The 27,091-nt window shown below is 50.8% G+C and overlaps 1 protein-coding gene across 1 annotated transcript in view; it reads right to left on the bottom strand.

Moving 5' to 3' along the window:
- Positions 1–1,698: 1,698 nt before the first annotated feature.
- The window catches only part of SPECC1 (sperm antigen with calponin homology and coiled-coil domains 1), a 247,101-nt gene continuing 221,708 nt past the window's right edge, over positions 1,699–27,091 (bottom strand). The window contains exons 13-15 of the mRNA XM_081110787.1: positions 15,895–16,011; positions 10,840–10,899; positions 1,699–4,983 (exon numbers count right to left, since the gene is read on the bottom strand). Coding sequence (XP_080966913.1) covers positions 4,894–4,983; positions 10,840–10,899; positions 15,895–16,011 — 267 coding nt within the window. The 3' untranslated portion in view covers positions 1,699–4,893. The remainder of the gene's footprint in view (positions 4,984–10,839; positions 10,900–15,894; positions 16,012–27,091) is intronic.

Here is a 27,091-nt window from a genome sequence, read left to right as displayed (position 1 = left end):
GGGGAGGAAGAGAGGGTAAAGGGATGACATGGTGACAGGAGGCTTGACTTCGGGTGAATACACAATACAAATACAGATACTATATCACAGGACTGTACATCTGAAACCTATATAACTTTATTAACCAATGTCACTCCAATAAATTCAATAAAAATATTTAAAACAAAAAGGACAAATGACGAAGATCTTCAGGCGATTCGGTTTCAAGTTTCTCCCCAAGGGTCTCACATCCGCAGTTCCAGGATGTTCGCCATCACGCTGGCCCATGCTGGGAAGGCCGGTCTAGGCTGCCCTGAGCCTGGGCTGTTGGGCTGACTGACGCTGAGCCAGCTGCTCCCTGACCTCCGTGGGAATTCCAAGCTGGGACGAGAGTTCATCGTAGCTGGATTAAGCAAAATGATGCACCCAGCAATGATTATACAGGAGGCTGAGGCATCATGAGCAAGTAAAACGTGGCCTGCCTGCAGGGGGCGAGTGCAGTGAGCCCAGAACCACTGAGGCCGCCACACAGAGGGGGGGCGCCGGGGCCACGGCCTGGGACTGCTAGGCCTCCGGGCGCATAGAGCCCCCATCCACAGAGGATGCCACCAGCGACCAGCGGATGCCACCTGCATCGGCACTGCTGGGAATTTCTTGCCGGATGCCCGACTCAGCACGAGCCAGACAACGCATCTGACACAAATGTCCGGGGACGTGCTTCATTCAGGGGGTCCAGGCCTCCCTGATGGGCCCCAAACAATGGGGAACTACTGAGGGGTCACTTTTCAGGTGCAGACACTGGCCATCAGCAAACGCCTGTGTGCGTGTGTGTGCGTGTGCGCAGGACATGGTTGCAGGTAATCAGATGTTGAACCAACAAAACCTGCGCTGTCCTGGTGCGTCCGGAGCCCGGGGGCGCGGGAAGCTCTCCTCAGAGGCCCCACAGAGCAGATGCAGGGCTCCCCAGGAAGGGCCCCTGACAGCGGGGCTTCCATGGAAGCAGGGGAGTGGATTCTAGAAGGGGCAGCTTCCTTTCTCCTCTGCTGTGGCACAGCCTCCGAGTGACACCTGAACAGCACACATACCTGGCCAATCAGCACGCACAACTGACTGGTGCCAACCCTCCCCCCCCCCAAAGCACTGCCTCTGTGTCTGGGATACTCCCCTCCCGTGTGTGCTCTCCCAGGACCTCTGTGCTCACGCTGAGTGGGGCAGCGGGGGCTGCTCTCCACCCATCTGCACACCTCGCCGGAGGATGCTCTTCCCTGGGAGAGGGCTGTGAGGGGGAGGAGGCTGGAGCCGCGGGGACCCCAGTCCTTCTGGTAACTTCTAGTGACGCCAGCTCAGGGCAGCTGTGTGGGCAATCGCCGCCCAACAAGGACTAAGGCAGTGATGGCGAACCTGACACGCGTGTCAGAGGTGACACACAAACTCACTTTTTTGGTTGATTTTTCTTGGTTAAATGGCATTTAAATATATAAAATAAATATCAAAAATATAAGTCTTTGTTTTACTATGGTTGCAAATATCAAACAATTTCTATATGTGACACGGCACCAGAGTTAAGTTAGGGTTTTTCAAAATGCTGACATGCCGAGCTCAGAAGGTTCGCCATCACTGGCCTAAGGACACGGAGACACTCGTTTGAAAACAGTCTGAATGTGCACTTGGTAACTGGAGAAAATACTAGCAAATGTCACTGGGAAAAATTCACAATCAGACAGAAACAAAATATATTTATTAGAAATATTAGTCATATATCATACACTTTCAGTTAGTCGTGCACCCAGCTCTGCTGGCCTGGCCTGCCCTGAGGACGCTCGGACCACCTGGTGAGCTTGTGCAGCAACAAGGCCACAGGTGTGTCAGCTGCATCCAACTCCCATCGTTAACTCAGTGAGCACTCAGGGCCTCAGCAACTCTAACCGGGTCAGGGAGGCAACCTCCAGCGAACTCGGGCTTCTGGGATATTAAAAACACACGCACTAGTGAAAAGGCAGCCAGGTCACACCTTTACTGCATGTCCTTGGCAGTCGTCTCAAATGGCTCAGCTCTGGGAGGGGAAGAACTGGGGCTGCATTTGGCAGAGGGGTTTTCACAGACCCGAACCCTCCATCGCCGCACCGCCTCAGCGGGGAAGAGGGCGGCTGAGAACCCTTGCGACGCCAGGCGGCTAAGCGCAGGCGGTTAAGCGCCAGGCGGTTAAGCGCCAGGCGGCTAAGTGCCAGGCGGCTAAGCGCCGTGGGAAGTGCACTTTGTGTAACACCTGCGCACCAACAAAAGCTGTGAACAACAGATGGAGAAGGAATCCCGGAGGCTGCGCCCCTTTCTACAGTGAGGGGGGGCCCGGGTTGGGGAGTGTGCGTGTGCGATTCCCCAGGACGCTACCCCAGGCGGCAAGGCTCGGCAGTGCCGGAGACTAACCACAGTTCAAGGCCACGACACCACCCCGGTGCAGAGACCACTATGTCTTTTAAAAACCCCGCCTGCTCTTATGGGTCTTGCATATCGCACGTGCTTTTTATATAAAAATAATACATTAAAAATAGGGTCTGCAGAACCACCAAGTACTTTTAAACGACTGAGCAGTGGCTGAAGGAAGATGGGAGAAACATGGCTGTTGCAGCCTCTGCAAACCTCAGGACAGGAAACGAAATGACACAACTCGCTGATTTCCCACATTCCCCTTGTGCTCTGAGCTCTCCAACTAAAAACACACTTAAAAACCCTGTTCTGTGGCTCAGCCCCGCTGGGACAGCTTCGGCCCTGCTCAGCCACTGTGCCGTCCGACCGGACACACGCGCCCCTCCACGCGTGCCCCCCAGCAACAAAATGGTGGTAAAGGAACTTCCTTGAATTATAAAAATAAGTTGGCACATGGTCTTCCTTTTGTATGACATTCCCCCTTTCTAACCTGCACAGAGCAGGACGGGCATGGAGGGAGGGGAAAGGGCACCCCCACCCCCACGTGCTCCGCTCCGCCCAGAGCCTGTGCTGAATCACCGTGGGAGTCACTGCACCAGGCGCTGACAGTGCTGACCCCCCTCCCATCCCAAGGCCTCAGGGTCTCTCCTGCACAAGCCTCGAGGTGATGAGCCAGCACCGCAGCTCACCAGCCCGGGTTCCGCCCCCACAGCAGTGGTAAGCAGGCAGAAGCAGCGGGAGAGGCAAGTGTCCCGCTTTCACCTGCTCATTCGAGGAGGAGGGGACTTGTTCAGACGGCACCTCCGCCTCCACTGGACAGCAAGGGCCAAATGTGAAAGCAGCAGCAGCACCTGCCAGGCCCCTCTCTGGCTCTCTCTGGCTCAGGGATTCAGACAACACGCAGGCCCCACACCTGATGGGCAGGCCAGGCGCTCCCCAGCGCCCCGGAACCTCCACAGCGCAGAGGGCGGCGGGGCGGGCCTGCCGGGTGGCCTGGAGGGAGGGCGAACTCGCCTCTCCCAGGACAGAGCTGGGCCTGGAGCCTCTGGCCTGGCTGGGACAGCGCCCACCATGAGATTGACGTAAGCAGGGAGAGCGCTGCTGTAACAATGTGACAATGACCCTTGTCTGGGGGCACTCACACAGCTACGGGGCACCTTCATTAGCAAGTGAAGGGCACTGATGAATTCACCCCGATTTACTTATGTGCACCGCACCCCACTTGCCATGCAATGTGCCTTTATTTGCCGCCAGGAACACCGAAGAACCACCGGTGGCTACTTGCTCAGCGTAACTCCCAGGCGAATGGGGCGCTCGAGGGGGCTCTGCTCTCACTTAGAGTGAGCCCAGAAGAGCAGAGAAACTGCATTTCCGCCTCTGCCCACCCTTGTTGCCATGCGAACACGAAGCCCAGCTGAAGTACTAAATGCTAAACAAGCCTAAAGTTGGAATGTTTAAATTTGCTGTCTGCCCAGTATCCCGAGAAATACACCTGTAGGCTGTTTCACTGCACAAATACCCCCAACCCCAGCAGACACAGGGCTTTCACCCGGGTGGCTTCCTGTCGGTCAATTCTGCACATGGGACAAGCGTGTGTAGGCGAGAATGGGAGTGGAGCAAATGGGAGGACAGATGGAGGAGGTGAATCACTGCAGCTTCCCTTCGGCATGAGCACAGGCAGCTGCGAGTGACCCAGTCCCAGCACCGCCGCCCAGAGAGCCAGGCTCCCACCTGCACCGCCGCCCGGAGAGCCAGGATCCCGCCTGCACCGCCGTCCGGAGAGCCAGGCTCCCACCTGCACCGCCGCCCAGAGAGCCAGGCTCCCACCTGCACCGCTGCCAGGCTCCCACCTGCACAGCCGCCCGGAGAGCCAGAGCCCACCTGGAGGCCCCCACAGGGACAGTGAAACGAACTCTCAGGGGCTCCTTCTCCTTCTCCCATGCCCGTCTTCCATCCATACAGCATGTGCAGGACAGTGGTCTCGAACTGTGACCAAGGCCTAGCTGTGCCGCTGATACCTAGACCATAAGCGTACCCCAGACGGCAGGGTTCACGTGTTCCAGGCTGCAAATGCTTATCTTTTGTTGGCTGTTTTTGGAGGGAGTGGGTGGGTAGAAGGGCAAGGTTTTTTTAAAGGCCAAAGCCGGGGCGCTGGTAACGAGGGGACTGGCAGGAAGTGCCGGTTGTCCCTATCAATCTCAGGGCGGCTCCAGGGGAGGCCACACAGCTGCACATGCCACCCTGGGGTCTCCTGGGTCTGGAAGTAGGGAGGCCCTGGGAGAGCAAAGCTTCCCCAACTCACACCCCAAATGCATCTCAATTCAAGGTGGGTGCGCGGTGGAGCCAGCTCTGTCTCATTTGTCAGTTGGACCGCTGGATGGAACCTTCCTTTGAAACCCAGCGGCCAGGCCGTGGCCGTGAGAGCAGGGCCTGTGGAGTGACTGGGGCTTCCGGGACGATGGCAGGTGGCGGCTGGCGGGCCCCGCAGGCTTAGGTCTCGAAGTACTTGTAGATCTGGGCGACGTACTGCATGACGCTCTGCCAGTCCGGCCGGTCTGTGTGCAGCATCTCGCTGAGCTCCTGCGGGAGGAAGGGAGCGGTCACGGGCGCCACGCACCCTCCCCACAAAGCAGCTCGGACCCAGGCCAGGGCTGCGCTGTGAGAACCTCTCACCCGGGGAGGCGCAGGTGCAGGCAGCACCAAGGCAGTGGGAAACGTGATCGGGGAAAAGAAAAGCTTTTTCTTCTTACTCAGAAGACACCTTCCCTTTTAAAAACATGGTACATGACCTCCACCCTCTCACCTGTTAACAACATGGCAGCTTTAAAAAAAGTGTGAAAAGAGGAAGTCACCCTAATTCCGTTATCCTAAGGGTCTCCCCTTCTCTGGGTTCCCTGTGATGCCACACCTGCTTCACACACTGACCTCCCACAAGGCCACTGCCACTGCCGAGGTAACTGCTGACCACTTCCAAGCACCCGGCCGCCTACCAGGACCCGGTCACCTCCCAGGGCCCGGCCACCTCCCAGCGCCCGGCCACCTCCCAGCGCCCAGCCACCTCCCAGCGCCCGGCCACCCCCCAGGACCCAGCCACCTCCTAGAGCCCAGCTATCTCCCAGCGCCCGGCCACCTCCCAGTACTCGAGGGGCAGCTGTGTTCACGTCACATCACACACTCTGCAATAAGCATCTTTGGGTGGTTTTGTTTCCTTCTGTTGAATTAGTGCCTTAGGATGCATTCCAAGAATGGGATTACCTCTAAATCTTCCAACCAATTTAAAATGCAAGCATTTGTTTTACCAGAATCCTGTTACCATGCAATGCTTTTTGGTTACCACTCTGCCCCAACTTAGTCAGCAACAAGCAGGTGGAGACCAGAGGCCAGAAAGTGCCAGGCAACAGGGCTGGAAGTTGCCTGAAATCCGTGCCATTCACTGTGCTTGACAATTCACTTGGGGCTAAACTTGGATTCTCTCGTGGCCACAGGAAAGCAGGGGAAGGACCCGAAGTAAAGGCAGAAACAAGCGCAGCGGAGCGTAAGGCTGGGCTCCGCACAGCCTGGAGCCCAGCATTCCTGGCTCAACATCTAAATACAGTTCACTGATTCTGCTTCCTGGTGACACTAAGAAATGATCAGCATATCACTGGTTGTGAAAGGGGTGGAGAAGGAGTAAGTGGAACATTCTACACACATACACCTAGAAAAATTGAAAGAGAAAGTTTTCACAGAATATAAGGACAAAAAGTCTTCTGCCTAAACTACTTAAGGAAGAAATAAAACCAATTCTACACAATCTCTTCCGGAAACAGAAGAGGACGGAACACTCCCTAATGCATTCTGTGAAGCCAGCATTACCCTAATACCCAAACCAGACAAAGACTTCACCACAAAACTACAGATCAACTTCCCACATTAATGCAGACACAAAAATCCTCAATAAAAGAAATATGAGCAGATTGAATCATGGTCAGTCAAGGCTGGTTCAGCATCCAGGAGTCAATTAGCATGATTCATATCAACAGGCTAAATAAGGAAAGCACACGCTCCTATCAAAAGATGCAGAAAAGCATTACACAGACTTTAATAACCATTAATGAAAAAGCTCTAAAATCTCTAGAAATAGAAGGGAATTTACTTTACATGATACAGAACAGACACCAAAGCCACAAGTGGACGTCATACTTAGTGGAGAGGAACGGAAAACTTTCCTCTAAGGTCAGGCGAAGGGACAGGCAGGCGGTCCTCTCCCCTCTCCTACTCGACCCTGTGCTGAGGGTCCCTGCCGGTGCCACGCGGCCGGAGAGACCCTGAAGGCACACAGGCTGGCAAGGAAGAACCGAATGTCTTCACTTGCTGACGCATGACTGTCTATGGGCAGCCCGGCCCCGGTGGGCACGCGCTCGGCCCTTCGCAGGCCCAGCAGCGATGCCGCAGAGCCTGCCTCACCTGTGTCACGCGATGGCTGAAACTCCTCCGTGTTACACCGGCCGAAGGGGAATGCTTGCTAACTTTTGGGGAACAGAGTAGTGCTTTCACTTTTAAAAAATCTCATCCTTACTCATACGCTACACCCAGAAACCTGAATTTAGCTGAATGTACACATATAAGTGAGCACTTTTCTGACTAATTTAACAGCAGAACTTGATCAAAAGCCTGGGATGGGTATTGCTGTCCATTCTGATGGGATGCATTTTAAAAGTGTCAGGAGTAATTATATTATTTTCCAATCTACATCAAGATAGTGAATAAAAAATTAATAACATAGGAAGTTTCTATTCTGTTGATGACAGGAACTGGTGAAATTGCTCACAAACATCCCTAAACGCTTCTGAGATTAATCATGCTGTCAGCAGCTCCTCACAGGCCTTGGAAAATGGAATTTCTGACTCTGACAATTAGGCCAATGCAAGGTCTCCTTCGCTGCCCAGCTCTCACCAACGTCTGATGTACATTAGATGAAAATTAGGAAAAAATGCTAAAGTAAAAAGAAGCAACTATTAACTGTAATACAACAAAGATGTATTCTTGTACATAATATAACTTCTAACAAGTTCTCACTGCATCTTTGATTCCTGATGTAAGTTACTGTTACTTGTTAGCTGTTAGTGCTTCAGAGGGAAGAGAAATCAGGCTCCGGGGGCCGGGGGAGGGGGGTGGGGAAGGGGGAGCTTCCTCCTCACTTTCAATTCTCTGCACTTGGATGCACACACTAGGGATTCTGTTTCTTAACGGGTTAGTAGAATGTGGGCTTTGGTTTTGGGTATGTGTGTATGACGATATTTTAAACAATGAATTCAACATTTTTAATGGTCCAAATTCTACTTACTTCTAAGTTTTGGAGAAAGATTTACATTTAATATTTGAAATATATTTCCATTTCTTTAGAAAACTGTCCATTCTGTTTCAGACATGTTGGCAAACAGCATTCATGGGACTCAGGGTTCTCCGGCAGCTGTCCTTTCCCGTTCCCCTGGCTCAGCTTCCCCGCCCGAGGGCTGCGCGCGGCCTCACTGTATTTCAGCTTAGATTTTCCTGGTCCCAATGAGACTGGACATTGTCTAAAATGGTCACTGGCCGTTTGTGAGTTGGCTATTCTAGCCTTTGACAATTTTCTACTAGATTTTTTATTTTTGTTTTTCTAAATCCTCACCTAAGGATGTTCCCCCCCCCCCCCCCCACATTGATTTCTTAAAGAAGGTAGAAGAGAGAGGGGAAAAACAGAGAAACATCGATGTGAGAGAAACACATTGATGGGTTGCCTCCTGCAAGCGCCCTAACCAGGGCCCGGGCCAGGGAGGATCCTGCAACTGAGGTACGTGCCCTTGACCAGAATCGAACCCAGAGCCCTTCCGTCCGCAGGCTGACTCTCTATCCACTGAGCCAAACCGGCTAAAGCTACTAGATTGTTTTTTAAATTATTGGTTAGTAGAAATCATTTGTAGATTACTTCCCTTTACTATGCTGTTTCTGCAGTTTAGTTATTATTCGCCTGAATGAATATTTTTTTTTATTTATCCTGTTGAGATTCATTAAGAATCTGTAGTCTCCATCATTCTGGGAAAATTTCAGGCACCACTTCTCTTCTTCTGGAGTTCCTACCTGACTTGGGACGAAGTCACTGTCCGACTTTACCTCCCATGTCTCTTAGCTCTTAGGTGATTCCCATCCTCTTTTTCCCTTGCAGGCTTCCCGCTAAAGAAAATATTATCTGCTCACTTTGTCAATTCCCTGGCGGCTGGAGTGATGATGTGAGAGAGGAATGCCAATGAGCTGGAGGGACTCTGATTTCCTGGTCAGAGGGGAATGTGCGAGGCTTTGCTCTATCCCGTCCCTCCTTCCTGCCCGCAGATGGGAGTGATGTCTGGAGCCTGGCATCCACATTCAACCACAGAGCCAGTAGCAAGTCGGGGAGGAGAAGCCAACATGAGAGGTGGCGAAGTAGAGAGAAGCAGCACTCGGGCCCTTGATTTCAACACTGAGCAGTGCCTGAAACTACTGGGTTTCTTACTTTAAAACAAAACATCTTTATGGCATTGGCAACTGCTAGCTGGGTTTTCCATTTCTTTTTTTGTTTGTGTTTCCATTAATCCTCACCTGAGGATTTTTATTTTCCATTGGTTTTTAGAGAGTGGAAGGAAGGGAGGGAGAGAGAGACAAAGAGAGAAACATTGATCGGTTGTCTCCTGCACACACCCCAACTCGGGCCAGGATCAGGCCTGCAACCCAAGTACATGTCCTTGACCCGGAATTGACCTTGGACCCTTTGGTCTATAGGCCAACTCTTTAACCACTGAGAAAAACTGGCCAAGGTGGGTTTTCCACTTCCTGATGTTGAATACATACTAACTTATATAACCCCTTTATTATATTTTCCATTTAAAAAATTGATAGAGAGAGATGTGAGAATCATGGATCAGTTGTCTCCCACACCTGCCCCAAACAGGGATCAAACCTGCAACCTAGGTATGTGCCCTGCCTGGGAAACAAACCCACCACAACTGAGCCGCCCAGCCAGGGCTATTTTTCATTTTTTATATACTCACTCGAGGATATTTTGCCCATTAATTTTTTTAGAAGGGGGGGAGAGAAACATCGATGTGAGAGAGACACATCTGTTGGTTGTCTTCCCCATGCACCCCAACTGGGGTCAGGGATTGAGCCTGCAAAAAAGGTATGTGCCCTTGACCAGGAATCAAAGCTGTGACTCTTCAGTGTGCAGACCAATGCTCCAACCACTGAGCCAAACTGGCCAGGATTATTTTCCATTTTTTTAAAGTTTCTGTTTTATGTTCTGGGTAATTTTTTTACATCTATTTTCTAGTTCAGTAGTTCTCTCTTCTTCCATAGCTAACCAATTAGTTTTTCAAGCCAACTGGTATTGCTAATTCCAAATTTTCATTTCTCCAAGTTTTATTTGATTATTTCCCCAAATCTTTTTTTGAAAATAATAACATGCTCCTTTCTTATGATTGTATTCCTCTGATCTCTTTAACATGTGTAAACATAGTCTTCTGTAGCCGCTTGCTGTTTTAGTACCTTACATTCTAGTAGACGAACCACTTGTTTCTTGTGTCTGCTAACAAGCTCAAATAGATCAATTTTTTGAGTGTTTTTAAAGTTTGTCTTGTTAGCATATTTCCAGCAACCATTGTACTACTAGCCAAGGAGCTTCCTGAACTAGAGATAGTGTAAACTAGGGGCTTCTTGCACATAGGAATTACAATTCTGTATTCTAAACCTCATCTGGCTGTTTCCTTTTCTTACAGGAGGTTTCCCCCCTTTTGTTGGCCACAAAAAATCTGATGGGAAGAACAAACTTCCTTATCGCACCTCCCTGGCGGGCAGGTGGAGTTTTCCACCCGCTCTCACTAAGAAGCGCAGCACTCTGTGAGCCTTGGTTCTGTGCAGGGCTCGGTACTTCAGCTCTGCTCATGGGAGCTCAGGGCCTCACCTGTCCCTGTGTGGGTGTGAAACAATACCCATAGGAACTCATTGCTCCAGGCCCTCTACCACTACCCCAGCCCCAGCCCTGGGGCTGTCAGTGTCAGCTGTGCCTCATGGCTTTGATTTTTACTACAGCTCATGCATTGAAAGGTCGCTGGTTCAAGTCAGGGCACATGCCCAGGTTGCCGGTTCAGTCCCCAGTCAGGCACGCACTTACGGGAGGCAACCAATTGATGTTTCTCTTTCTCGCTCTCTTCCTCTTTCTCTAAAAAACCAATACAAACATATTTACAAAAGGACTTAAAAAAGCATCTCTAAATCATACGTGGTCTGACCAACTGGGTAATTTTGTATTAGAGATCATGAGAGATCAATTTCCAATCTTCAACAAATGTATGTCTATGTTCTGTAAGAAACTGTCAGTAACGACATAGAGTTCTTCCTCACATAATTCGACTGAAATATAACGAGGATACCAAAGAGGATACTTACCAGGCTGGGCTTAATGCCTACACTTTCAGCTGCTTCAAATGCCAACAAGAGATTCCTTTTCTAAGGTGAAAAGACAGGGAGACTGGAATTACCAACTAAAAACATACAGCTTTTGCTAAGACCACCATGGACATTCCCATATAAGAAACCTGTAAGTCACTTAAAAATTTAAGCCAAATATACAAACAATGGTCTCAGTATAAGAAAAAAAAATTGTCAGGTTACAAATGTCACTAAAAATGACAATACTGACTCCTGACTATCAGATACATTTTTATTAATTGTTATTTTTTACTTTGTCTAGATACAGGGCTTATACTTCTGCTGTGTGTCAACAGCTGTTTGCTGAATCATGGTGCTATATTAAACCATCAAAGTCATGTGTCCACACAGTTACATATAACCAAGTGGGAAGGCTGCTCTTCCCCCATCCTGGGTCCCGGGGAGAGCCTCTCTGATGCCGGTCCCTGGTTCTTCGGCGACACCCTCACACACTGCTCCTTGATTTCTAAAATAACACCTCCTCCCGGAATAAGTGAGGACTCAGGTGTCATGCACCTCTCCCTTTTCCTCCTTGTAGCCACATGGCTACTTTTCGTTCTTTTATGAGTTATGTTTGTGACTTTAAATAATACCCTTGTATCTCCATTTCTTATTCCATCAATCATGGACAGCACTTCCTCACTCCACTGTATACAATGAGGAAGTTCCTTCATCTTGTCAGGTTTTACTTTTTAAATTATTGAAACTGGTAACACTCAGTTCCTTTTTTATAACCACATTTAAGTCTTCTCTCCTCTCTTAATAGGATAATTCTGAAAACCAGAAACAACCAACAGCACTGACAAAGTAGTGCACCCCAACTGCACTTCCTTCTCGACAGTTCGTCATGATGCCGTGTCACTAACGCATTTCCCACAGAGGATTCTCCTGTGACCCAGCCCTGTCACCACCCTGCGAATCTTCAGGCTGGAGTCGTTCAGAACCCCATGCCATTTCCGCACAATCCCTGGCAGGGCGTACTCTGGCTTCCTTCTGAAGAAGCGGGTGGGACAGGCATCTTTTCTGGAAACATTCACGTAGGAACAGTTCCCTCTGTACCCTCACACTTGGTCAATAATGAGGGTGAAAATAATTTTCCTGGAATTTTAAAGGTCCTGCTCCATAATAATTTTCCCCTAATTTGTTGCTTCTTTGTGAGATTCTTTCTGGTTGTTCTTGATGCTTCTTCATTTGGACGCATTTAAGAATCACTGGGTCATACGTCCTCCCCTCTATAATTTATCTGAAAGTCATTGGGATTACATTTAATGAGCTTAGTAAAGTAAGTGTAATTGGGAGGCAAGTGTTTCTGTACATTTTCATGTTTTATGTTCCAGTAGACTTTGCAATTCTACCCATTTAGACTTTGTGCATGTTCCGTGCCCACGGCCTGCACCCGCTGCCCTGCCCGCACATCTGGTGCCTGGAGAGTGAGGCTCCAGCGCTGGGTGCGAGGCCCAGGGAGCCCGTTCCTCCCCCGCGGCCGGGGGTTTGCCAGGCTGGTCATCTGCGGCCAGCAGGCCCAAGCGCCAGCGCTCTTCCTCCAAATGAAGGGCAGTGAATGGCCATGAACTGGGCGCCTGCCACGTTTCCACACACACTCCGAGCTGTGGAGAGAGGAGCGGCCAGTGGGCTCCTGGCTCGCTCTAACTCGGCCTGGACTGCGGCTAGATTCTCCTGTTTGGGCGCTAACGAGGCCTTGGTCCTTACTTCTAAATTCCTTCTGGTTAGTTTTGGGGAGGAGAGGCTTTGTAAGCCAGATTTACGCTACCACTAATGCAAACTGCTTTCTAAAATGTTACAGCAGCTTCCAATTTCAGCAAAAACGTATGTGCCCACTTCCCCACACCCTCACCTGTACAGAACACTATGATTTTCAAAAGTCCCTGCCACTGTGACAGGCTAAAAAGAATATTTTATTGTTTTAACTTGCATTCTTTGATCACTAATAAGTCTAAGGAACAGGTGTTTCTAAGCCTGAGGTTTTATACGGGTCCCCCAAGGCCCCTCCGCTGGGTTCTGATGGACCTGCTGGTGTTTTCTAAGCAGAGAGCAATGAGGAAGAAGTGGTTAATGGGAAGCGCCGTCTCAGAACACCAGAAACTGTGCAGTGTGGCACGGAGCATTAGGGGGAGGGGTGACCACATGTCACCCTAATTCGCTCCATCAGAGCACTGCCCCGGGCACTGCGGAGAGGCCCTCAGGAGAGATCACTGCTGGGGGCACAGAGTATGCCCAGGCAGAAGCGGTGCCCATGGACACAGAGCAGGGAGCACTAGGCCTGCGCCCACCGAGGCCAGCGCAGGGAGCACCGGGCCTGCGCCCATGGAAGCAGCGCAGGGAGCACCGGGCCTGCACCCATGGAAGCAGCGCAGGGAGCACCGGGCCTGCGCCCATGGAAGCAGCGCAGGGAGCACCGGGCCTGCGCCCATGGAAGCAGCGCAGGGAGCACCGGGCCTGCACCCATGGAGGCAGCGCAGGGAGCACCGGGCCTGCGCCCATGGAGGCAGCGCAGGGAGCACCGGGCCTGCGCCCGCGGAGGCAGCGCAGGGAGCACCGGGCCTGCGCCCGCGGAGGCAGCGCAGGGAGCACCGGGCCTGCGCCCGCGGAGGCAGCGCAGGGAGCACCGGGCCTGCACCCATGGAGGCAGCGCAGGGAGCACCGGGCCTGCGCCCATGGAAGCAGCGCAGGGAGCACCGGGCCTGCGCCCATGGAGGCAGCGCAGGGAGCACCGGGCCTGAGCCCATGGAGGCAGCGCAGGGAGCACCGGGCCTGTGCCCACAGAGGCCAGTGCAGGGAGCACCGGGCCTGTGCCCATGGAGGCAGCGCAGGGAGCACCGGGCCTGAGCCCATGGAGGCAGCGCAGGGAGCACCGGGCCTGTGCCCACAGAGGCCAGTGCAGGGAGCACTGGGCCTGAGCCCATGGAGGCAGCGCAGGGAGCACTGGGCCTGAGCCCACAGAGGCCAGTGCAGGGCGAGAAGAAAGCGTCGCTTCATCAGTCCTGTCCGGGGACAAGAGCAGGCCTGGAACCTTCCTGTTCTAGGATAGTGCACTCACCTGAAATGATGGGAGAAAGAGTCTCACGTCCAGAATTTCTCCTCTCCTTACTATTTCATCTCAGACATAAGCACACTTCATTCTATCACCTGAGTGTTCAACGTAAGTGGGGGTTTCGTCTGCTGACCGACAATATGCGTTTGATTGAAAAAGAACACACCTTCCACGGCCTACAGCTCCCACCCTGTGACTGTCGACCTCTTCAGTGTGTGGAAGAGGCCCTCGCTAGTTTTATGAGAAATTCCTTCTCATGCACATCGTCTGGCTTGACTGTGTCCGTCGGGGAGGACCAGCTCGCCTTCTGACTTTCCGGGCTATCAATGGCTACACCACACAGTTCCTAGGTTTGCCTTAGTCGGGCTTTACAGCACAGGCCTCTCTTGATACCCTTTCTGACATGTTGCTACACCAGCCCCATCTAGGCAGCTACACTTCACTCATCTTAATGTCGCAGGAGGCCCAGCCGGCGTAGTGCATTGGATGAGCATCAACCTATGAACCAGGACGTCACAGTTAGATTCCCGGTCAGGGCACATGCCCGGGTTGTGGGCTCAATCCCCAGTGGGGGGGTGGCAGGAGGCAGCCCATCAATGATTCTCTCTCATCATTGATGTTTCTCTCTCTCTCTCTCATCATTGATGTTTCTCTCTCTCTCTCTCTCTCTCTCTCTCTCTCCCTCTCCCTCTCCCTTCCTCTCTGAAATCAATACAAGTATATTTTTAAAATGTCAGAGGGATACATTTCATTCAAATTACCTTGTTCCCTTGGAAACCCAGCTTCAAATCTGCCTCCTTTAGGAAAAGCGTCCCTGGCCGCCCTTCCCCCCAGCCGGGTCCAAGAGGCTCACCAGACTCAGCGCACACTGTGGGCTGGATTTGCTTGTGTTTACACATCGTTTTGAAAACATTTATGAATAACTTTAATACGTTACGGCAAGCTGACCGTAAGCCGCCCTCAAGCATGCTCACCGCAGCAGGCAGTGGGCAGGCAGGAGGCAGGAAGCTGCCTTCCTCTGGGAGTGGGGGGTCACCAGGGAACAGCTGAGGCCTGGGAGGCGAATGCTGCTCTGACAGGAGGCTGGGAGCCACAGGCCCCACAAGGGCTCCAGCTGCCGGAGCGATGCCTCCACCTCCGCACACCTGACAGCAGCTCGGACTCCGGGAGAGGAGGCTGTGCCGGGACCCGCAGCAGAGCCCCACCCCACCCGACCCGCAGGGCGCTGGGGAGACCACACAACCCAGCGCCAGGAAGCACCTCCTGCGCTCAGAGCACCACGTGCAGCACACACTGGGGCTCCTCATTTCCCCACAGTCCTCACCGACTGGGGGCAAAGAGCCTGGGGGTGCGGCCTGCCTGGGAGGAGCACCCACACTCTCAGGAAGGCGCCTGTGGGTACAGTGTGGGTAAGTGCCTAGGCCCACACTCGCACCCTCTTAGCGCGGTCTCCCGCTCGCTCGCTTTGGGTTGCATTACGCCCATTGTTTACTCAGTCATCTTCGTGATGTCACACGGCAAAGGCAGAGCCTAAACAATGAGGGGCAGGAGGGGGATGGCGGGAGGTCGCTGTTGGGCGGGGCTTCGCTGTGAGGGCTGCGGCCGCCCTGCCTGGTGGTCCCCTCCCTGCGCCCTGCAGACGCCCAGGCTCACCCCTTCTACCCCACAGGCTCCTGGATCTGCCCTCCTGCTACTGACAGACGCTGGGCTTTAGAATCAGAAATGTTACCTGGTCCTCGTCCACAGCCCCTAAACCCTTGTGACCTCTTATACTGGAGCCATAGGGGTGCCTAGAGCACGTTATAGTGTGTGTTTCGTCTTGGTTCCACGGCTTCAGAGCGAGGAAGGGGAAAGGGTCTGAGCATGCGCGAAGGGTCCCACGCGGCCCACGCCGGGTATCGGAATCCCGGTTTCCACTCCACCCCAGCGTGCTCCAGAGAAGCACGGGCGACGGGGCTTACCTTCTCCTGACTGCTCAGCTCCTGGTACGGGATGTGGGCAGGCAGGTAGGTGTGGAGGAGCGCGCAGAAGGCCAGGCCGTCGCTCCAGCTGCTGCTGAAGTTGGTGATGTCGATGTTCTGTGGGGAAAGCAGCGTTACTGTCGAAGTGCATCACAGAATCTGAACGAGACTGTGCCAGGGCGGCAGCTATCGCTGGGCTTGCTGTGGGCAAGACAAGACACGACGCAAGTCTGCCGGGAGTGCCTTTAACTTTGGTATCAGAACAGCATGCTGCGGCCCAAACCTGCTCACAGGACAGCACGAGGAAAAGGCTGCAAGCTCACACACTCGGGATTTCCGTCTGCCTCTGGCGGATGGAGGCCGACCACCTGACTAGCTCTGCACGTCCCAGCGTTGCCAAGGACGTTGCCAGGGACGGGCAGCCCCATTATCAATGGCTGGACCAGGACAACCCCCTCAGGGCCGGCCTGGCCACTCCTCCACCTCTCTCTCCTGCAGCGGGCGGCTTCCAGCAGGACACACGCCAGTGCTCGGCCTCACCCGCTAGCACACCACGCACGGGACCCCGGGGCTCATGGGACAAGGAGCTCCCTGCAGGACAGGCAGGAGCCCTGGGAATAATGACAAACCCAAGGCCAGCTCCATATGGCAGTCCTCGGGGATGACGGCTCCCATGGTCCCGCGGCGTTCTGGGAGCCGGGTGTGCCTCCACCTCTAAATCCTCACCCCGGTCACCACTGCTGCTTTCTCCCGACTCTGCTGATCCTAACAGCATCTCTTCCCGGCTCACAAAGCTCGTCCCAAACGAAACATCAGGTTCCCAGCCACAACCTCTTTCCCACGCAGGCTGAGGTGTCTGGCTGCATAAAGGCATGATGCAGCCTGCGCCAGGGCCAGGGAGGGGCACCCAGTCCCGCTGCTCCAACCACAGGACTCGGGGACTGGGGGGCTCCTTCCTGCCCTCTCCCCGCAGCCGCTGGGGAGGCAGTGGGCTCTGCCTCCTCAGAACCGCGGGGAGGTAGGCAGCCACACCAGTCACCGAGAGGGGAGGCGGTGACGGCCAGCTTTCTGGAGTGGACCCTGGCTACTTCTCCCCCCAGCTCGAGCCCAATGCAAGCTTCCCGCCCCCAGTCCGCACTGCCCGTGGTCTGCAGAGGCAGTGGCACTAGAGGGGCAGGTGTGAGGGGAGCAGGCCAGGAGGCCCAACCGCACGGGAGACGTACGGAATTCTCAGGTGCGTAAGGTCGGAAACGTGGCCCAGTGGCCCAGAGGCTGAGCATTGACCTATGAATCAGAAGGTCACGGTTCGATTCCCAGTCGGGCACATGGTCGGTTGCAGGCTCAATCCCAGTGTGGGGCAGTGCAGGAGGCAGCCAATCACTGATTCTCTCTCATCACTGATGTTTCTCTCTCTCTCTCCCTCTCACTTCCTCTCTCTAAAATACACACACACACACACACACACACACACACAGTAGGTCCTCGGGTTTTGTCGGAGATCTGTTCCTACGGCATGACATAACGTCATTTTCACCGGGTCAGAACCCACATACATAAGCACCTACGTCACTCACATGGAGCACATACACAGCAGTAATGAAATGAAACAGTAACAAAAATTTAAAAGAAAGATAACAATTCCTGACCTTTACTTGTGGTAAATAAATAATAACATAAAGCACATATATACATATGTCAAATGACAAACTTTTTTTAATACGTAAATGGGAGATAGCGATGTAACCATGAAACGACATACTTCAAGTCCAACGTATTCCTGAGGACTGTCTGTATATCTCTCTCTATATATGTGTATATATATATCTAAAAGGCTAATATGCAAAGTGTTCCTTCGGGAGTTTGACCAGGAGACAGGGAATTCAATCGCTCACTGTGACATGCACTGACCAACAGGGGGTAGCGTGGGACATGGTGGGCGACCAGTGGTGGCAACGGAGCACTGAGGGAGCGAGGGAAGGAGAAGGCGGGGAGGCGGGGAATCACGTGGTGGTGGCATGTGGGCGGCAAGGGAAGGAGGAGGCGGGGAGGCAGGGTAACTTGATCGGCCCTGATCGCTGGCCAGGCCTAGGGAACCTACCTGTGCATGAATTTTGTGCACCGAGCCTCTAGTATATCTATTTACTTATATAAAAACCCTGGGTGTAACATCACGACCTGAGGCGCGACCAACTGGAAGGAAGTCAGTCCTAAAGGGGTTGTCTTGGAAACGGCTGCACCCTCCCCCAAGCTGTTTCCTGGAGCTGTTTCCGGTAAGGGCGAGGTTTGAGGCAGGAACCTGCCCTTGGAGCATGGAGGCATATCTTTATAAAGTGTGCCGTGCCAGCACAGCCAAGGGTAAACCTGAGTGGGGGCGGCTGAAAGGCTTAGAAAAGACAGACAAGGGAATGAAAGCTGGGTCTCGGTGGGACACTGCTTCTCTGAGAGACAGTGACCACGCCCACAGCCGTGTCTTTATTTTATAGCAGATGCCACGAGGCAAAGGAAGTGACCAAGATGTTTACAACATTTTCTTGGGTTTCAATCCTACTCAACTACATGCACCTGAACTCTATCAAGCCTACATCACTCAGGCACGTGGGGCCATGTGTTTGAACCATAGGTTCAAGCTTACAACTATAGCTGTTGGCTATAATTGTGCTGGGAGGGCCCTGCCCTCCAAGCTGGGGCTTGCACGTGGCAATGAGAGAACTGTGCCCTCTCATCAGTCCAAGGCTTGAAGCTGTACAAAACACTGTAGCGGCTCCCCACAATAAAGTTTTAATATATTAGATTAGAGGTTGCGGTGGTACTGTTTTACCCACAGCATCTACAGGAATTGCTGCAATTTACTTCTTGGTGGAAGAATCTTTCATTCCCAATATAAACGACCAATTACATTAAATGAAACTTCAATTTCTAGACTCAATATAAACAGTGAATTGCTAAAACTACTAAAAAGGTCCAACTTCTCATTATTGATGAATGCATCATGGCATCCAGTCATGCTATAAATGCCATAGACAGATTACTAAGAGAAATTATGAATTTGAATGTTGTATTCGGTGGGAAAGTTCTCCTTCTTGGAGGGGGTTTTTGACAATGTCTCAGTATTGTACCACATGCTATGTGATCGGCCATAGTACAAACGAGTTTAAAGTACTGTAATGTTTGGGGATGTTTCAGAAAGTTGTCTCTTAAAACAAATATGAGATCAGAGGATTCTGCTTATAGTGGATGGTTAATAAAACTTGGAGATGGTAAACTTGATAGCAGTTTTCATTTAGGAATGGATATTATTGAAATCCCCTGTGAAATGATTTGTAATGGATCTATTATTGAAGCTACCTTTGGAAATAGTATATCTATAGATAATATTAAAAATATATCTAAACATGCAATTCTTTGTCCAAAAAAATGAGCATGTTCAAAAATTAAATTAGGACATTTTGGTTATACTCGATGGAGATTTTCACACATATTTGAGTGATGATTCCATTGATTCAACAGATGATGCTGAAAAGAAAAATTTTGCCATTGAATTTCTTAATAGTATTAGTTCTTTGGGAATGCTGTGTCATAAATTAAAATTGAAAGTGGTGCAATCATCATGCTATTGAGAAATCTTAATAGTAAATGGGGTCTTTGTAATGGTGCCAGATTTATTATCAAAAGATTACAACCTAACATTATCAAAGCTGAAGTATTAACAGGATCTGCAGAGGGAGAAGTTGTTTTGATTCCAAGAATTGATTCATCCCCATCTGACACTGGCCTCCCATTTAAATTAATTCGATGACAGTTTCCTGTGATGCCAGCATTTGCAATGACTATTCATAAATCACAAGGACAAACTCTAGACAGAGTAGGCATATTCATACCTGAACCCATTTTCACACATGGTCAGTTATATGTTGCTTTCTCTCGAGTTTGAAGAGCATGTGACGTTACAGTTAAAGTTCTAAATACTTCATCACAAGGGAAATTAGTCAAGTACTCTGAAAGTGTTTTCACTCTTAATGTGGTGTACAGGGAGATATTAGAATAAGTTGAATCACCTTATCAGTCATTGTTTGCATCACTGTTGTTTTTTTTTTAATATATTTTATTGATTTTTTACAGAGAGGAAGGGAGAGAGATAGAGAGTCAGAAACATCGATGAGAGAGAAACATTGATCAGCTGCCTCCTGCACATCCCCCACTGGGGATGTGCCCGCAACCCAGGTACATGCCCTTGACCGGAATCGAACCTAGGACCCTTCAGTCCGCAGGCCGACGCTCTATCCACTGAGCCAAACCGGTTTTGGCAACACTGTTGTTTTTATATCATACTTTTGTTGTTTTTATATCATGTTTTTGTTGTTTTCATATCATGTTTTGTCATTTTTATATCATGCCTCTGTTGCTGTTATATCCTTGTTAGTTTATTAATAAATTTATATATTATTTTCATATACATTTTACTAATTTCCTTTCGTCTCTCACACTTCTATTATACAGAAAGGGCAGAGAGCAATATTAAAATATTTCTGCTAATTAATTCCCCTTTAATGTACACCGGGCTACTAATCCTATCTAATAATAGAGAAACATGGTAATTAGCCATACCTCCGCTACCCTTCCCATTGGCTAATCAGGGCGATATGCAAATTAACTGCCAACCAAGATGGCGGCCGGCAGCCAGGCAGCTTGAAGCGAACAGGAGGCTTGCTTGCTTCAGTGACAGAGGAAACCAACGTTCCCTGCCTGCCTCGCCAGCCTCTGAGCTTGCAGTTTAAGAAACATTGTTACAAATATAAAAGCTAAACAAAACCCCAGAAACCTGCTTTCAGTGAGCCGGGCTTAAGAAAGCAGGACCGCAACATTGTTTCAATTATAGAACAAATGCAGATTCCTGCTTTCAGCCAGCCGGGATCTCAGAGCTGGAGTGAGCAGGACCACAACAGTGTTACACTTATAGAACCCAAACAAACCAGATACCTGCTTTCAGCAGCTGAGGCCTCAGAGCTGGAGCCAAGCCTCAGAGCTAAAGCTGGCCCAGAATAAAAAAAAGAAAGAAAGAAAGGACAGGTTGGGAGCTTCAGTTACCCGCAAGCCTGAAAACAGCCCCCAGCCCTCACCCAGACTGGCCAGGCACCCAGGTGGGGACCCCCACCCTGAAGGGGTGTGACCAGCTGCAAACAGCCATCATCCCCTCATCCAGGCTGGCCAGGCACCCCAGTGGGGACCCCCACCCTGAAGGGGGTGTGATCAGCTGCAAACAGCCATCATCCCCTCATCCAGGCTGGCCAGGCACCCCAGTGGGGATGGACCCCCACCCTGATCCAGGACACCCTTCAGGGCAAACCAGCCGGCCTCCACCAATGCACCAGGCTTCTATCCTATATAGTAAAAGGGTAATACGCCTCCCAGCACCGGGATCAGCGGAGCAGCGAGGCCTCCCGGCACCAGGATCAGCGTGACAGGGGGCAGCGACCAAACCCCGATCGCCCTGCGGCTCTGTGTGTGACAGGGGGCAGCGCCCCAACCCCTCCCCACGGGCCCTGCTCAGTGTGTGACAGGGTAGAGCCATAACCTCCCCATCGGCCCTGCCCTGAGTGTGACAGTGGCAGCAACCCAACCCCCTGATCGGCCCTGCTCTGTGGGTGATAGAGGGCGGTGCCCCAACCCCCTGATCAGCCCCGCTCTGTGCGTGACAGGGGGGAGCTCCCCAACCCCCTGATGGGCCCTGCTCTGTGCATCACAGGGGGGAGCTCCTCAACCCCGATGGGCCCTGCTCTGTGCATCACAGGGTACGGAGCCCCAACCCCCCTGATGGGCCCTGCTCTGTGCTTAACAGGGGGGAGCTCCCCAAACCCCTGATCGGCCCTGCTCTGTGTGTGACAGGGGGTGGCACTGCCACCTCCCTATCGACCCTGCCTTGAGTGTGACAGGGGGCGGTGCCCCAACCCCTCAATTGGCCCTACCCTGAGCGTGACTGAGGGTGGCATCGCAACCTCCTGATCCGCCCAGCTCTGTGCATGACAGGGGGTGGTGCCCCAACTCCCCAATCGGCCCTGCTCTGAGCCCGACCAGGGGCTGCACCTAGGGATTGGGCCTGCCCTCTGCCACCCGGGAGCAGGCCTAAGCCAGCAGGTCGTTATCTCCCGAGGGGTCCCAGACTGCGAGAGGGCACAGGCCGGGCTGAGGGACCCCGAGTGCACAAATTTTTGTGCACCAGGCCTTTTATATATATAAAAGCCTAAGTGACCGTTTGACTGGTAGCTATGACACACACTGACCACCAGGGGGCAGACGCTCAACACACAGGCATGGGAACATGGAACAGACTGATAAATCTCAGAGAGAAGGGGGAAGGGGGGAGGGTGGGAAGAAATTAACCAAAGATCTTATATGCATACTAGGGGCCCGGTGCACGGATTGCGGGGACTGGGCCGAAACCAGCAGTCCAACATCCCCCGAGGGATCCTGGATTGCAAGAGGGTGCAGGCCAAACCGAGGGACCCCACCGGTGGCAAATCCATGCACTGGGCCTCTAGTATACATAATAAAAGCCTAAGTGACCATTACAGTGGAACAACCAGAATGACCGGTTACTATGACGAGCACTGACCACCAGGGGGCAGATGCTCAATGCAGAGCTGCCCTTGGTGGTCAATGGACTTCCATAGGGGGAGCGTCACTCAGCTAGAAGCCAGGCTCAAGGCTGACGAGCGCAGTGACGGTGGCAGGAGCCTCTCCCGCGTTCGCTAAGGATCAGTGAGCTGAGTGGTAAGAAGCAGCGAGCCGAGCAGTAAGGAGCAGGCAGGCGGTAAGGAGCGAGGGCTCCCAGACTGTGAGAGGTCGCTTGCTGGGCTGAGGGACCTCCCAGTGCACAAATTTTGTGCACCAGGCCTCTAGTGTATGTATGTGTATATATATATAAAAGATGGAAATGTGTAATAAACATATGGTTTAATATGTTTCTTCTCAGGTTTCCTGAGGGTTTTGGAAGCAAATGGCCTATAGTCTTGTTTGAGCTTTTCATCTGGAATTTCCCATGTCAGCTTAAGTTTCCTGGCCCTGAATGGCGAGGCAAGTCCAAGGCCTCATTTCACAGGAAAGAAGTTGTGGCCAGAGGAGGTGGCTGCCCAGCGCACATGGCTCTCCACGCGGTCTCCTCCACCAAACCTCCCTGCTTCCAGCTGGAACCAGGAGGGCCGCGCCCGGACGCCCAGAGCCGCGTTTTCAGAAACATGCCTGCCTCCGGCTGCGCTCAGCTGCACTCAGCCGGGAGGCTCCAGCAGAAGCGCCGCACACCACAGCGCTGGCGCTCAAGAGGTGAGAGGTGCTGAGCTCTGCGCTCCGCTCCGTGGAGTCTGAGTGCCTGGGGGGCCGGCTCCCTGTTCAGAGTGAATGGCATGGCACCCTGGGAGGCTGGTCACTGGAGTTGGGGGCTTCAAAAGTCTTCCTGGGTCCAACAGCTCCCTGAGGCCTGGATGCTGCTTTAAAAGCAGGAAACACTTTGATTTAAGTTTCCAAAGAGTTTTGTCTGTTACAAAAAGCAGAGGAACAGGTGGGGGCTACAACCTACCCCTCCCCTCAGAGTCCAGCATTGAAACAGGTGTGTGGGCATCAGGCCCGGGGGCGTGAGGAGCAGGGCCAGGCGGCTGCAGGAAATCGGCGTCACAGCTCTCCAAGGCCGAACCCCTTCCTTCCTTTCTTTCCCCACAGAGATGCTCTAAGACCCGTTCCCACACCCCTCTAACCTACGGTCTGTGGCTGGGGGAGGCAAGCCAGGCGTTATTCCTGGTGACACCTGTCTGTGGCTATTGCTCATGGCAGAGGCCGAGGCACCTGCATAACCAGGCGGGCACTACACCGACAGCAACCTCCTGAGATCTGTGGGCGCGGTGCTGCCGTTTCCAACAGAGGCCCCACTCCATTTCTTTATTTACTTTAAAAAATACGTATTTATTTTTTATTTTTTTTATTTTATTTTATTTTTAATTTATTGCTTAAAGTATTACAAAGGGTATTACATATGTGTCCATTTTATCCCCCCGCCCTAGACAGTCCCCTAGCCTCCCCTACCCCCCAATGTCTTATGTCCACTGGTTATGCTTATATGCATGCATACAAGTCCTTTAGTTGATCTCTTACCCCCCTACCTCCTGCCCCCCAACCCTCCCCGGCCTTCCCGCTGCAGTTTGACAATCTGTTTGAGGCAGCTCTGCCTCTGTATCTATTATTGTTCAAAGGTTTATAATGGTCTCTATTATCCATGAATGAGTGAGATCATGTGATATTTTTCCTTCATTGACTGGCTTATTTCACTTAGCATAATGCTCTCCAGTTCCATCCATGCCGTTGCAAATGGTAAGAGTTCCTTCCTTTTTAGAGCAGCATAGTATTCCATCGTGTAGATGTACCACAGTTTTCTAATCCATTCATCTACTGATGGGCACTTAGGCTGTTTCCAGATCTTAGCTATGGTGAATTGTGCTGCTATGAACATAGGGGTGCATATATCCTTTCTGATTGGTGTTTCTGGTTTCTTGGGATATATTCCTAGAAGTGGGATCACCGGGTCAAATGGGAGTTCCATTTTCAGTTTTTTAAGGAAACTCCATACTGTCTTCCACAGTGGCTGCACCAGTCTGCATTCCCACTAGCAGTGCACAAGTGTTCCTTTTTCTCCACATCCTCTCCAGCACTTGTCGTTTGTTGATTTGTTGATGATAGCCAGTCTGACAGGTGTGGGATGGTACCTCATTGTTGTTTTGATTTGCATCTCTCGGATGATTAGTGACTTTGAGCATGTTTTCATATGTCTCTTGGCTTTCTGAATGTCCTCTTTTGAAAGGTGTCTATTTAGGTCCTTTGCCCATTTTTTGATTGGATTGTTTATCTTCCTTTTGTTGAGTTGTATGAGTTCCCTATAAATTTTGGAGATTAGGCCCTTATCAGATATGACATTGGCAAATACGTTTTCCCACACAGCGGGTTTTCTCGTTTTGTTGATGGTTTCTTTTGCTGTGCAGAAGCTTTTTATTTTGATGTAGTCCCATTTGTTCATTTTCTCTTTAGTTTCAAGTGCCCTAGGAGCTGTATCAGTGAAGAAATTGCTTCGGCATATGTCTGAGATTTTGTTGCCTTTGAATTCTTCTAGAATTTTTATGGTTTCCTGTCGTACATTTAAGTCCTTTATCCATTTTGAGTTTATTTTTGTGTATGGTGTAAGTTGGTGGTCTAGTTTCATTTTCTTGCATATATCTGTCCAATTTTCCCAACACCATTTATTGAAGAGACTATCTTGGCTCCATTGTATGTTCTTGCCTCCTTTGTCAAATATTAATTGAGCATATTGGTTCGGGCCGATTTCTGGGCTCTCTATTCTATTCCATTGATCTATATGCCTGTTCTTGTGCCAGTACCAGGCAGTTTTGAGAACAGTGGCTTTGTAATACAACTTGATATCTGGTATTGAGATCCCACCTACTTTGTTCTTTTTCAGGATTGCTGCAGCTATTTGGGGTCTTTTTTTATTCCAGATGAATTTTTGGAGAGTTCGTTCTAGATCTCTGAAGTATGCTGTTGGTATTTTAATGGGAGGTGTGTTGAATTTATAGATTGCTTTGGGTAGTATGGACATTTTAATGATGTTGATTCTACCAATCCATGAACACGGTATGTTCTTCCATCTGTTTATGTCTTCCTCTATATTTTTTTTCAACGTCCTGTAGTTTTCTGAGTAGAGGTCTTTTACCTCTTTAGTTAAGTTTATTCCTAGGTAGCTTAATTTTTTTGGTGCGATGGTAAACGGGATTGTTTTTATAATCTCTCTTTCTGAAAGTTCACTATTGGTGTATAGAAATGCCTCAGATTTCTTGGTGTTAATTTTGTATCCTGCTACATTGCCAAATTCATGTATTAAGTCTAGTAGCTTTTTGATGGAGTCTCTAGGGTTTTTTATGTATAATATCATGTCGTCTGCAAATAAGGACAGTTTTACTTCCTCTTTTCCAATTTGGATGCCTTTTATTTCTTCTTCTTGCCGAATTGCAATGGCTAACACTTCCAGTACTATGTTGAACAGGAGTGGTGAGAGGGGGCATCCCTGTCTTGTTCCTGTTCTTAGGGGAAATGGTGTTAGTTTTTGTCCATTGAGTATGATGTTGGCTGTGGGCCTGTCATATATGGCTTTTATTATGTTGAGGTATGATTCTTCTACTCCCACCTTGCTGAGAGCTTTTATCAAAAATGGGTGTTGAATTTTGTCAAATGCTTTTTCTGCATCAATTGATATGACCATGTGGTTTTTTTCTTTCAATTTGTTTATGTGATGTATCACGTTTATTGATTTGCGGATATTGTACCATCCTTGCATCCCTGGGATAAATCCTACTTGGTCATGGTGTATGATCTTTCTGATGTACTGCTGGATCCGATTTGCTAAGATTTTGTTGAGGATTTTGGCATCTATGTTCATGAGGGATATTGGCCTGTAATTCTCTTTCATTGTGTTGTCTTTACCTGGTTTTGGTATTAGGGTGATGCTGGCTTCATAGAATGAGCTTGGAAGTGTTCCTTCCTCTTGAATTTTTTGTAGTAGTCTGAGGAGGATAGGTTTTAGTTCTTCCTTGAATGTTTGGTAAAACTCCCCTGTGAAGCCGTCTGGTCCTGGGCTTTTGTTTGCTGGAAGCTTTTTGATGACTGCTTCAATTTCTTCCATAGTTATTGGCCTGTTGAGATTTTTAGATTCTTCCTGATTGAGTTTTGGAATGTTGTATTAAAAAATACGTATTTTTATTGATCTCAGAGAGGAAGGGAGAGGAGAGAGAGATAGAAACATCAATGATGAGAGGAGAGAGAATATTGATTGGCTGCCTCCTGCACATCCCATACTGGGCATCAAGCCCGCAACCAGGCATGTGCCCTGACCGGGAATCGAACCATGACCTCCTGGTTCATAGGTCGACACTCAACCACTGGGCCATGCCGGCCAGGTGGAAAGGCCCCATTTTAAACAGAAAGCCAAATGCTCCATGGTCAAGATGAAGTCCCTTCAACGGTGCCGGTGAAAGCAGAGACATGGCTGAGCGTCCGTGACGTGCCTGTCCTGCCCCTCCTCCAACCTTAGGGCCACCACTCACAGTGGGCCCTGCCTGTCCCTGCCTCTCCTCCAACCTTAGGCCCACCACTCACAGTGGGCCCTGCC

Source organism: Myotis nattereri (assembly GCF_964212035.1).
Source record: "Myotis nattereri genome assembly, chromosome: 16".
Classification (NCBI taxonomy): Eukaryota; Metazoa; Chordata; class Mammalia; order Chiroptera; family Vespertilionidae; genus Myotis; species Myotis nattereri.
The sequence above is the reverse complement of the archived record's forward strand: the minus strand, read 5'-3'. Positions and strand labels throughout refer to the sequence as shown.